General features: G+C 40.0%; 1 protein-coding gene across 10 annotated transcripts in view; it reads left to right on the top strand.

Annotated features, from left to right (window-relative positions):
• Window positions 1-13,925, top strand: part of magi2 (membrane associated guanylate kinase, WW and PDZ domain containing 2) — a 246,075-nt gene that overhangs the window by 150,605 nt on the left and 81,545 nt on the right. For all 10 annotated transcript variants that reach the window (XM_023952647.1, XM_023952644.1, XM_023952646.1 and 7 more), the window contains exon 3: window positions 10,693-10,812. In XM_023952647.1, the coding sequence (XP_023808415.1) occupies window positions 10,693-10,812 (120 nt within the window). The remainder of the gene's footprint in view (window positions 1-10,692; window positions 10,813-13,925) is intronic.

Genomic DNA, 13,925 nt, shown 5'->3' with positions numbered 1-13,925 from the left:
AATCATCATTATTTCACTCTTTTGTTGGGAGACTTTCAATTTGTTTCAGTTTTTAACTCAACTTTTAATTAGATATCGTTTTTTTTGCGCAACAGTTTGAAGCCTGTGTGCATTATTTTTTAATGTTTCATCAATTACTTATTGACGTTTTAATGTCTTTTGCACAAAAAAGTTACCAAATAAATCCTAATAAGATGCTTCCAGACTTTTTTTGTGTGTTAAATCTAACATTAGCATTTTTCTGATGAATGTCTCTGCCGTCAGCTGCAGCAGAAATTGTTTTCTCATATTTAAAACATGACCTTGGGGTGCTTATTGTGCTAATTTAAACTCTCAAAACAAGCTTGAATAAGTTTGTTTTAATTGGGAATTTTCTAGTAAAACAAGAAAAAGTTCACCTTGGCAATTCACTTTTTGCGTGTCACTATGTATGTATGTTGGTTTGTAAACATTTTTAAACAGATTTTTTTTAATAAAAAGCCTGATAAAATAATGAACAGATATTTTTCAAGAGATCCTCATGACTTTTGAAGAGGACTGACGTCTCGCACATTCGTCCGTTCCGCTCTCAGCTGCGAAGGCCCCCCCACAACCTAAACATGGCTGCCCTCGTTCAGCTGTCTTTAACTCCAACTCAAGCAGGCAGAGTAATTCATGAGGCTTTGAGTGGGTGAGAGGGAGAAAGGTTACCACAACAGAATGAATCACTCTGACTGCCATTGTGCCTGTAATGATTTAACCTCCTCTCAGAAGGTGTCTTTTAGTCTTAATCAAAATGGATTTATTTTTGTCTTGGAGACACATGAATGCCATGTATATGTGTGAATTTAATTAAGTGTGTTTAATTAAGCCGAATGGGCCTGCAGGTGATTTCACACTGTGGCTTTTTTCATGGCAGAAATGTTACTCAGTGAATTTTAGTTCTTTGGCTGCTAGAAGAAACGAAAGGTGAAGAGTTTTTGTTTGAACTTTTCCTTCTTTGTCAAAATTCATGTTTTTCTTTGGCTTGAACTAGAACTTTTTTATTTGATATGGTTTAATGACGATAAAAAAACCAAAGCTAGGTCTTTTTATTCTATATTATAAAAGCAAATTCTAGTTTTGTTCAGCCAACATTAAAAAAACAGAAAACGGTTCCCAGTGTTAATCTGTTTGGACCAGAAAGAAAGTACAGTACTACTAAAAATGAGAGTAGGATACTGTAGTTACAGGTATAAAGATTATTAATATGTTATTTTCATAGTAATTTAAAATATAGTTTCTGCAGAGCAGCAGTAATTCATTAGTAATTTGCCTCTGAGTTGTGGGCGGAACTGTTTGCGCAGAGCTACCCCACCCCCATTTCCCGTCATCTATCTGTTTCTGTGCTCTCCCGCTAGCCTACAGCCCCTCACACCCCTACAGCCTACAGCCCCCTAACACACCGCTGCAACAAAAATGGAGATTAATATCAGAGCCATCAGCCGTACAGTTTTGAGCCAGATTCCAGTTCAGAAAAAGAAAACAAAGATGTTCATAGTTTTTCGTTTTTTACAATTCGATGCATGAATGGAGCAGAGCAGAGAGCTTGTTGCTGCCGACTGCAATTGTTTTGTCTGCTCCTGATTCACCAACTTAATGACTCTTAAAGTAAACTTTGCCCTCGAAACTTAAGAGAAACTGGAAACTAAAATATTAAAAAAAGAATCGGGCGCCAAGTTTAGCTTCGCACAGGCCGGTCTGTGACAATATTTTCTGACATCAAACCAGTCCGTGCCCTAAAAAGCGGTTGGTAACACCAGAGATAAGACACTGGATTATCCTGTCTATGTGTAACTTTGAAAACGGGACAAATCAGATAATCGGATAGTTGGAGTGCATGTAAACGGACTTGGTGATCTACTGTTGTGATTTAAGTGCTCGTTCACCTTCCTTAACATTTACTGCTGCTTTCTTCTCCCTCCCATCACCCTTTCTCCCATCCACCCCTGTGATTGGTGCCACTGCCTCTTGAGTGAGTGCTTGTAAATGCATTATTCATTTCATTGATTCCCTCTAATCGCCTCACAAGTGGAGGAAATTAATCATTCCGGAAATCCTATCATTTGCATTTTGTTCAAGTAGTTTTGGCCTCACCATTTTCGGAGCTTTGCTTTCGTCAATGGAAAAAAAAAAAAAAACAGGGAGAAATACTGAGAAGAACCAGAGGACTCTTCCTCTTTTCTCCCAGCTGGTAAAAAAAAATCGATGGGCCTGGATATTCAACACCACTAGCCTGTGGTTTTTATGGTGGCCCATAAAAACCCTATTAGAAAAGTATATATGGCATGAGATGATTTCTCTAAGGGTGAAATTGGATTGGGCTTGCAGCAAACCGGAGACTTTGGCCTTTTCCTTTCCAGTCTCCTTCGCTCAAGTCGGCCACCTTACAACCATTAAACTGTATAGGAAGGAAAAACCTCATTACATGCTGAAAGCGGCCATTTAAAGACTCCAATTCAAGCTCATGCGGCGCTGGCAGCGGCGCTCTGGTGACAGATTGTTTGCGGAGGTTGAATTTGATCTGTTGCACAGACGCACCAGCATCGGTCGTGATTGGGTTAGACGGCGGCAGGTGGGACGGACTTGGAGGAAGTTCAGGGGTCTTAAATTAACCGACTCTTGTGTCAAATTGAAAAACGGTTAAGTGAGGTGAAAGAGTGAGGATCCCGCTGAGGGAGGAGGATGATGGCGCCACATGGCTGGTAAATTTGATTGAGTGAGAAAACGCAGTGTGAGCTCCATCCCTGATTCTTTATTTAATTCTTTATCATACATTCGTCCAGGTGTGAGATAAACTAAAAGCCACACTGAACTCTGCAGTTGATCAGATTAGTGCAGCAGGTGCGGGAATATTTTCTCTGTTGTCTCGCATTTCTTCCTAACAAACGGCATGAGCCTGTGAGCACCGCAGCAGCAGCCTGCAGTCGTACTCTAGACACATTTGGAGAAAGCACAGATGGAGAAAAACACTGATTCCTGCTCTTCTAACTGTTGCTTTAAAGGTCACACATAACAGGTCGGCTTTTCCGATGGCTTACATCTCTACTCTGGATGGCTGAGCTGGTCCCGGACCAGATGATGGTATTGGAAAATGAAAGAGACAGCTCATGTGTTCAAAGGCGAAGGTGTGAAACCATCAAATCTTTCCCCTGACCTGAAGAGGCTGCCTGTGATTGGCTCTCTGACTCTGCACCTGTTGACACGGCGATGTTGGCAGTAATGGGCTCTGATAAGAGTTGATGGGAGGCATGTTGTTTCGCCGGCCGGTCTGAGCCCCTGGGCTAAGCAGCTGCGGCGGTGGCATTTGAAATGAATAAAAGCCGCTCTTTCGCGCCTGGTAAACAGATTGTGTCATTGTTTTGTCATTGCGATGTGCTCAAGCCAGCGTGGCGCTGGCTGGGGGAGGGATTAGGCTGACACAGCGGTACGTTCATATCCCTGATCGCTGAAAACACACATCTCCAAATGGATGACATCAGCTTTCCCTTAATCTCTGCACATGGCTGCCTCCTCTCGGTTCTTCCCTCTTTTCAACTTGTCGCTTCTGCGCGTGGAAGTGCGTGCCCAGACCTCCCCGTGCTTCTGCTCAAATCCGGCTGAAAGAAAGTTGGTTGGCGTAAACATTTGCTGACTTTTTGTCTTGAAAGTGGTTGTTTCAGTTGTCATGGAGATGTGAAAGAAAACCAAAGGAAGCTTTTAGTAGATGGAGAAACAGGATGGAGGAAGCCTGATTATTTGTAAAAAGAAAAAAAAAAGAAGTTTTCTTCAATTTAGCCAGAAAGGATGACGGATTCCATGTGGACATCTTTGGGAATGGGTAGGTTGTTTATGTACTAATGTGTTTTCTTAAAAAATTTATTTAGTAAAGATTTTGGAGGATTTTTCATTAAAAAAAAAGATGATTACTTAAAGAGTGTTCAGACAGAAGTGCTTTGTGGTCAAATAATCCAGCGCGGGGCTTCAAATTTAATCAATTGCCCCTCACGTGTGTTTGCAGTGTGTTAGGTTGTGTGCAGGTTGTGTATTTCGGCGGCTGTTGTCGAAGGCTCCTCTCCTCTTAGGTTGACCAAACACAGACCGCCTAGAAATGAGTCAAAAATTCTAACTCCATTGGCAGAATTTCTTTTAAAAAAAAATCGGTCAATGGGGTCCTTTAGCAAAAAGTAGAACATTTTTAGACTTGTAGATTTTTTCTCTAAAAATATTTCTTGGAAATACAATTTTTATTGCCCCTTAGCAAGAAGTAGTCGATTTGAGTGTACTTCAAGTGTACAAAAAGTACACAATATACAAAAGTCTTCAGTTAGTATACTTCCTAAATTACACAGTCTATAGTAGACTTGATATACTTATACACAAATATACTTAATAAATCAAGTCTACTTTAGACCATGTGTACTGTAGGAAGAATACTACCTGAAGACTTTCTTTAGACTAAATTGGAACATTTCAAGTTTACGATATATAGATAGTGTATAAATGTAAACTTCAAGTATACTGCCATTTATGTACTTTTAGTACACTCAAATAGACTACTTTTTGCTAAGAGTTAAGAAAAATTGTATTTCCAAGAAATATTTTAAGAAGAAGTCCAGTCACTAAGACATAATTTATCAACTCAGATTATTTTGCTTTGGAAAACTTTCTCGATAAGATTATTTCTTCTGCAAGACAGAAAATAAGACTTTTTTTTTTCTTGAAACAAGACTCTTTACTTTCTGAAGGTTCAGTTTTTGCATTGCAGTGAGTTTGGTACGTGACAGACCTGCTGCACCTAACGAGCCGTCAGATGATGACACGTTTGGAAAACTGCGGCTCCGTTCAGTTTGAATGTGCTGCATAAAACCAAAGACGTTGCTAAACCGGTCTTCAGGTGACGACTGGAAAATTACTATTCTTATATTTGTGTGACTCACATGTCAGATCTACAGCATTAACCTTCTCTCTCTTACAAGCGTCTGGTAAAAAGGCCATATTTGCTGAATCTTTTATGTGAAATGAATATTATAGTGAATGCATTACATAATTTGCTCGACACTGACACATTTCTGACCCTTTAACTGGAGAACCTTATCATCTTTTGACAGGGGATTACATAACCATCTCAGGTTGGAGCCTAAGTTTCTGCTCCAGTTTCAGACGAAACTCGCTGAAATCGAAGCTTCCTCGGGTTTATCTTCTCAGCCAAGCTGCTTTTTAAATGTTTAATTTGCTTTGAAGAGAGAACGATGTATTTTTAGGTACTTGGTGACATTTTGGCTTCTCTAGAAGAATACGTTGAGCAACTACGCATGAATGTTTCATGATGCAGTGAGATTAAGGAGGTCTCTGGGATTTGTCAGTAATATGAATTTAAATACCCTCTACCCTCAGTGTTTTGCTGCAGCTAAAAGTATTATTTCTGTATTTGTCAGGCAGTAAGAGGTGAGCTGACAAGCAACAGGAAACAGCTGCAGAGGGAGTATTATGCTAAACATTTTGCAGTATAAAAGCCTTCATGTTTACTCAAGTGTTTACTCAGAAGTCAAGTCCCTAGAAACGATTGAAGTACAGTTTCCTTACTATATCGCGGTTCACATGTCACAGTTTGCTGTTACACTCATTTTTTTTTCTTCAGTGCAACTTTGCATATACATCCATACATACATACCTATGGATGGATGGATGGATGTATCTTTGTCTTCATTCATTCTAAATTTCTGGACTTATTTTTTCTATGAAGGTTAGAACTTAAAGTGGGTTAAAAAGCAAAGAAATGTCTGAAAATGTTTTTGTCTGAGAAAAGTGCATACAGTGTGTTGTGAGGAGTATTTCAGCCTTAAAACATCTGTAGTCCTTCTTTCTAGATCACACCTATCATGGGTTTTTAACCACTGTGATAAACGAGGGACCACTGTATAGATAAAGGAGATGAAAAGGAGGTGAAAAACTCTTTTTGCACCCCCCCCCCCCCCCCCCCCCCCCCCCATTGTATTTTGTCTTAAAATAAAGTAGTTCCTCCTCTTTACCAGTTTTGGCCCATGTCTGTACATGGGAAGTCATTTTTAGTTCAGCCACCAGCAGTAGCGCCTCCAGGAGATCAAGAGGAGAGCAGCGCCTCTATAGCCACTGAGCAGTACGGTCCCGTCCGCTTTAGAAGGGTCAAGGCAGTTCAGGTTAGCGTTTCCACTCAAAGTTGGACCGTCACGGCGGTGAAGAACAACAACAACAATGGAGGTCATCTGGCAGCTTGTTTTTTTTTTCACTTGGCTTTTGGTATTTTGTATATGCAAAGCATTTAATGTTGTTTGAAGAGAAGAGGAATACAGCCGCTTTCTTGAAGCTTTTTTTTTTTAGTCCTAATGACCTTTAGCCAATCAATGGGTTTCAACATTAGCTCCACCCTAACTGGTCCATTTCAATTTTAAACGAATCTACAACCAATTATCACAATTTGTAATAACCAATTATTACAAATTGAATGCACCTGGTCGCAATAAAAACACGAGCAGCTTAATAAACAGGAAGCTCTCAATATTTTCAGAAATGTGAAAAATAAAAAAGATTTAGTCATAGAGACCTTGTTAAAGAAGAGTACCGCCTACTTATTTAAGTCTCCTAACTTCCAGGAAATGATTCATAGTCAAGATAACCAGTTATTGTAACTCATAGGAACCCAGACCCCTTTTCTCTTAAAAAATAAAATTATGTAGTGAATCCATTTTTTCTGTTATGTCAGCTTGGGTTCTTAAAGGGTTAAAATAAAGACAAATGTTTATTAAAAAGTTTGTAATTTTAGGTTCAGATAAACCAGTTTACGGACTGTGACAATAAAAGTGGATAAAACTCTTTCTCTTGACATGGGTTATTTTTTAGCTTTTAAGTAACTGAGAGGTTTTATAGCCAATTTAGTTTATGGAATAATACATATAGTTGTTCCCCTCTTTTTGTCTGCAAAGATTGCCTTAAAGGAGAAAAGACTAGAAAAGAAAAAAAATGGACGTGTTGCTTTAAACTCAGAAAAGAGAGATGATTCTGTGCTTGTCTGCTCTTTTTTTGTACACAAAATGTGACATCACCTGTTGCACTATAGCCATGCTTTTTGTTTTTGCGTTAGCTCCTCTGCTGTTTTTACATTCAGAGAAATCAGAGACAAAGGTTTGTGTGACATCTCACCGTCTCTTGTGTTTCTTTTTTACACGTCAGCGGGTTTGTGTTTGCAGAGGATTTGTTTGGAATGCACACAGTCTAATCTTTACCTGCGGCTCTGAAGAGCCTTTGTCTCTCCATCATTCGTACGCAGCACCACTTCTCTTAAAGATGCTGCGGGATGTTCAGTGGAAATAAATCATTTGTTTCAAATCTCTCTCTCTGCTGTCAGAGATTGTGTGAGGCCGCCGTGAGCTGTTTTATTTCGCCTGCTCTTCAAAGTTCATTGATGTGCTCCAGAGAGTTAGCTTTTCCGCGGCTGGATTTTATTACCAAAAGAATATCTCTAAGCGATTCTGATGCGTTGTGCATGAGCACAGGTCCTTGTGTTGGCTGTGATGAGAGCTTTCTCTCTTAACCATCTAATTTTTACTCTTTGTCACTTGTTTTGATTTCTTGCATTTCCCTCTAACATTAATAAGTCCTGCCCACATTTTTTTTTGCTGTTGGATTTTTCTAAAAAAAGACAAACAGAAATCAAAATTTGTTCATTTGTCCTGTTATTTTTTCAACTGTCCCCAACACTGATTGACTGACAACCTGGAATTCTGGGTAAAATCTCATTTAAAAAAAAATCATTTTTTTAGGACTGTAAGTCTCTCCAGTACGGAAGAGGGTTAGGGCCATGGACACAAAAAAAGGCATAGAAAATTCTGACTTTAATCTCAGAATTATGACTTTAAACTCCAAATTCTGAACACGCTAAAATTTTCTGACTCCGAGTTGTGTGTGGGAGGACCCCACAAAATGTGTTTGTGGGAGGACCCACACACAACTCCTCCAGTTTTGGTCATTTTCCATACATTTCTCAAATTTCTATTCCAAAACCGGTTTTAGAAGGAGTTTTAAACAAGTAGTGTTTTTACAGATCAAAGAACAAGACAAAAGTAAGGATCAAAGCAGTATGTACCTGATCTTTATGTCAAGTTGAGTATGTAATGTCTTCAAACATGGGAATGAAGAGCCTGATAATCAGTTCCAAGCTTGTAGACGTGAAGGTTAAAGTCTTCCGTTAAAAGCCTGACTTTATTTAGCCTTTATTTATCCTAACACTCGAGGAATCTTTTGCCTTTTTTATGCAGAAAGGGTTTTCAACCTTTACTTGTACCTCTAGCTGCTTCACAAAGTACGATTCTTTAACATCTGTTTGCTGTAGGGGTTGTGTTTACTTGTTTCACTTGAAACAACAAAATGTGTTTGTGGCAGACAGGCGGGCCTATTTTTAGTGCACTCCTCCGTTGGCCCAGAAACACATCTGGAGGGATTTGCAGACAGAAGATCTTCACCATTGACTACATCATGAACGCCATTTTTCACCCTAATAAAACCCAAAATGATGCATCAAAAGTCATTGTTGGTACGAGCGCACACTTTTCTTATAGGGAGCCGTGACCCATATACAGTTGCATTGTCCTCCTTTTGAAAATTGCTACTCCAGAATGAAGACCCCACCTAAGTGATGCTGCTTAATACAGCCCCACAACATCCAAAACGTTATGCTTCTCAGTCACCAGCTCCTCCATCGGGGAGGCTAATCTGACACAAGCCTTGGTGCTGACAGACTCCACGAGGAGGCTCTCCTATGGAGGGGCGGCGCATGAAACCCTGACGCGTTTCAGACAATCATTTTTCCAACACGCGAAGCCCCCCGCTGCTCATCCACTCTCCCAAGCTGCAACAGCTCACTCTGCCTGAAGGTACAAGCTGCTTTTCACCCTGAACATCAATGCATCCCCGCTCTGAGTCATACAGGTGAAGGTTTTACACGAATGATGATTCTATCAAGATCAAGAACCAACAAGCAGTTTATTGAAAGTGTGAACATTTTTCCCTTTTTTATTGAATGTATTCATTTGATGGTTACAATTTAGAACAATCGCAATAACCACCTTTTTTTGTGATCAACAGGTTTTGCTCAACAGTTCAGGAAATTTAGGAGATTTGAGATAAATATTAAAGAGTGGAGATGTTGCCATGACATCTAAATAACACGTGCTCTTTGACTAAACCCAAATCTTTGACCGTTTTCATAATCAACGTAAAAAAAAGCTGATTCTGACGCAGAGAAAAGCAGCTTTTCATATCAGGTTTTGCACCGATATTCAACACTTGACAAACATAAAATGTTGCATATCAGGGCAAAGCTGCTTTTCTCTGCTTCAGAATCCACTGGTTTTCCGTTGATTGCATCGACAACTGAAGAGTTACGGTCGTTGACAGAACGTAAACACTGAAGCTGACGCGTCGGCGTAAAAGACCTGAAACTCAAATGTGAACATGTGGGACCTCACCTTCATGATGATCTTCCATCTACCCTCAGGTCTTCTTGTTCCTTTCAAGTCAACCTCTCCATGATAATAGTTAATAATAGTAATAGTTTTTTTTCTTTAATTGTTTTGGTTGCATCAAACTTCAGAATCTTCAGGTCATTTGGCAACATTTACATTTGACATCATATGCTATGTATCAAGTTTAATGAATTTTATTTTGGAAAAGACCTGAAATGCAACGAGTCCTGCTTTGGCTTTAACTACGTAATGAATGCTTCACCAACTCTGTTCATCTGTCCAGCAGCTGTATAACGTGTGTTGTTCCCACATTTGTTGTTTTTAAAGGTTGACACCTTAAATGCAGTCATAAGAGGCCCCTGACTGACACTGTGGAGAACATCGTCTTTTTTCCTCTGCTCATCCCAATAGGGTTTTCAGAATGAGAGGAAGCAGCAGATACAAGAACCTCTCTTCCTATTTTTGGAAAAACGAACAGTTCCTCTTTCGTTTCCTCTTCAACCAAGTACAGTTATTTTTTGGTTTAAACAATTAGCATTTATGGACCGTCTTCCACCAGTGGGTTTGAAATGTGTCTCACTGATGCATCAACAGAGTTAATAACAAGTTCCATCCCATCTTTACCTGATGGCCTTGCATTGCACTGTTAGCTATAATAATTTAATTTGATCGTTTTCTTCTTTTAGTTCGACGTTTAAAAAAGCCCATTCAGCACCTCAGGGGTTTAGTACTGGGTGTTATCACAGCTGGGATCAGCTTTAACAAGTCTCATTAGCTCACGGCTAAGAGAGTATTTAGAGACCCGTTTGTTTAACGTTGCGTTCACAGAGCCTGAGCCACTGTTGGCTTCAGTTGGCAGTCAGTAAATCAGGCTTAAAACGCTGCTGTTACAGAGCAGAGAACGGTCAGCAGGCAGCTCTGGAGCCTCCCTGTCAGGGAGACCGCCAGCATGCTGCCAGCTCCATGCAAATTGACTTGATTTCACCTTTTGGCGTCCAGATTGCATCACTTACCAAATTTATGCCTTTGCTTTTCCTTGCCCCACCTGCGAAGTGCGAGGAAAGAGACAAAAGTATGAAAACAAATGAAGAGGCACTTTGGGTAGAGCTGTCTTTTTTGAGCGGTTTTGGGTTTGCATTAAAAGACATTTTTGTCGCAGCAGCAAAGCTCTAACTCCTGTTGTCCTCTCCCACAGGCACCACCCGGCAGCCCAAAGAAGGAGAGGTGCCAGGGGTGGATTATAATTTTGTGACAGTCGACCGGTTCATGGAATTGGAGAAAAGCGGCGCCCTGCTTGAAAGCGGAACATACGAAGGTAAACGGCGTCTGCGACTGTTGTTTGTCCTCGCGATGTTTCCAATCTTTTTAGCGTCTGACACGACAGGCATTTTTCCTGAGAGACAGACAGCTCTCAGAATGAATGCTTATCATTTGTTGTCCGTGTGACGAGCACACTTCCACCTACCCGTCTCTGTGGAGAAGAGAGCGCCATCACTCATGAAGGACACTCCAAAGATCCATCTGTGGATTCTGAAAGGTGGAAAAGCTGCACCGTCCTGCTTCACAAGACTTTTTTGTTTTGTTTTTTGTTTTTTTGTTTGGCTCGGTCTTCCAGCATGAGCTCCTGGAGCACCTTCATTCTCCTAATCAAACCTAGCAGACACATTCAATCTTTTCTCCTGGGCCCCGGTCTGCCCAGGCACCACTATCTCTCAGGAGACCCCTGCCATCATATAGATAGCCCTTTCTTCTGTTGCACCTGCAAATCCAGGGAGGAGGAGGAGGAGGAAGAAGAGATTGAACCAGAGGGTCAGCTTTATAGCTTTGACAGAGGGAGAGTAGATCTCCTCTTGGTGATAGGATCTGCTTTTGATGATAGATGGGGGGACACAGAGTTTCTTCTTTGTGCTTTCGTGGCCTTCATTCATCCAGTTATTGCTTAACAAATAAAGTTTGGTTATAGAGGTACTTGAACATGAAAGATCCACTCCAATTATCTTTTGATCTATTTTCAAAGTGGTCTTTTAATAGCGATTATGTTGGGGGTTTTTTTAGCGGCTGTTTGGTTCTTTGACCTCAGAAGTCCAAGAGTCTAAATTATTACTTTAATGAAATATTTACATTTTGAATGATGATGGTTAGGACGTCCTAAAAGATGCATGCCCATATCTGCTGTTAGCCCGCTTCGTTTCAGCATTTTAGAGGTCTGCAACCAAGAAAACCCTTTTCTTCAGGGATGAAAGGGGGATTAGTGTGAGCAAGGTTTACAGAAAAAGACGATTTAAAAAAAACCAAAACTGAAAGAAATAAAATAACAGTCACCGTTGTGTTTTTTTCTGCTTAATCCATAGAAGAAAGCATGAAAACAGAACCAGCTGGCAGTTGTGGACCTGGCAGATTATATAAATGCTGTTTGGCTTTAATAAAAAAAAATCAAAAAAGGCTCCTGCTCAACACTTCAGTATTTATAAAAGAACCGTGAGACTGAAGAACACAGAGGATAGAAAAAAACGGCCTTTTGGGGGAATATGTCTTTTTGAAATAAAAAGAAAATGAAGCAAACGTTTGAAGCCACATAATGAGGTGAGCTCATCATCATAAACGGTGTATCTTACTTCAGACTTGCTTCTGTGTGATCAGTTAGCACTTTCCCAGTTTTGCAGACTTCTGTGAGAAAGACTAAAATTGTGAGGCTTTTCTTTTCTGTCTTTTATCTTGTCCTGTCCAACAACTGAGCAAACAGATGAAAGCTGAAGGCCTTTTGTGATGGACAGGCTTTAATATTACAATAAGAGGTCATTTATCTTCAGATAACCAGGGTGTATATTTGGATAAACCCCTTTTTGTTTTTGTGTTTATTATTTTTTAGTTATTTATTACATTTCATATATATTTTCTTTCTCTTTTTTAAATGCCAATTTGAGTAGGTTCTGGTTTTAAGCTTCATAACATGGAGCCCGACCCAAGCAGCCCAAATATCAGGACTACAACAGGTACTTCCTGTTTGAAATGTGAGGGGAAATAATATAAAATCCAGCCAAGCAGCTGTTTGTTCTGATAAAGCACTGTTACAGAAAATTTCAAACTGATGTAAATTGAGCGCTAAGTTTTCAAGCAAAATAAAGACTTTCTGTTTTTAACTCTTCTTTGCTGTTTTTGGCCTTTCTCTGCCAAAACAAAAAGACTGAAAACCATGTCTGTAGGTATTTGTTGTTTGCATCTTCAACTTGGAGGGAGGCTTTTTGTTCTGTCACTCAAACTGCTGGAAACCAGAAGAGCTTCTTTTTTTTTTCTGCTAGACTTTTTTGTTTGCCATGTCTCCCGCTGTCTTTGTCTCTGACGGTCCATGATCAGACAGCAGAAATAATAGGATTTTCATTGGATGGGTTTTCTCAAATAGCTTTCCATCTTCTGCCTATACAGTGATGTGTGTATTAAAAATCAGTAAAATAAGTTATTTTAATCAAATATTGTCTGCATTCCTGTGACAAAAGAATAAGGTCAGTGTAAAATTTAGTCTTTATAAGAAGTTTGATCCTTGGAATTTATATATATATCCCACAAAGACAAATGTACAGTTCAGTAATTAAAAAATAAATAGAGAAAGACAAACAAAATTTTCCTGGTATGGACTGTTGAAGATCTCAGGAAACTTGCCCCATCTTTGTTTTCATAGCTTTATTCTAACATATGAAAGACTTGGTGTCATAGAATTCCAGCCGAGCACAATTATGAATTTCTCCTTTATGATGGATTTTGAAACAGCTGGCACTTCCGTGTTTTGAAAAGGACGCTAGCCATACGACAACATCAAATCTGAGTCCCCAATCGGTCAAAGTTGCTTGAAAGTAGCTTTAGAGTAAGTAAGAGTGTAGTTGGTGAGACGCAGGCGTCACAATTAGAGAGGCGTGTGTGGTTCTCCTACAGGCACTTGTGTATCATGTACACACATCCGGTGCATGTAGCATTTACGTTCAGTCAGCAAGAAGCCAGCACGCGCATCTTACTAACAACTATGATGTGGCGTAAGGACACCTTTATCACGACATCACCCTTACGTCATAAGTGCGTGTAACTTACATCAACCTTATGAATACTCCATGGTAGACCTACCACATGCACGACAATGGTATGTTACATTTTCATAATGTCCCTGGAGGTGGCCGTACGAGCCTCAAGAGAGCTGTCCTCCCCTTAAGATGCGGTTGCTTTGGTCTAAAACCCCCCACGGGCCTGAACAACCCAAAAACACGGGTCAACACCCCCTACAGGTGCATGTAACTAAGGCTAAAGATAATACCTGGAGAAAGTTTATGAGAATACACCTGACCTGTAAACAATCTTTTTTCCTAGATTAAATAGATTCATTCATTCATCTTCCAAACCCGTCCTATCCCTTTCGGGGTCACGGGGCTGCCGAGCCCATCC

This window comes from Oryzias latipes, chromosome 23 (assembly GCF_002234675.1).
Source record: "Oryzias latipes chromosome 23, ASM223467v1".
NCBI classification, from domain to species: domain Eukaryota; kingdom Metazoa; phylum Chordata; class Actinopteri; order Beloniformes; family Adrianichthyidae; genus Oryzias; species Oryzias latipes.
The sequence above is the reverse complement of the archived record's forward strand: the minus strand, read 5'-3'. Positions and strand labels throughout refer to the sequence as shown.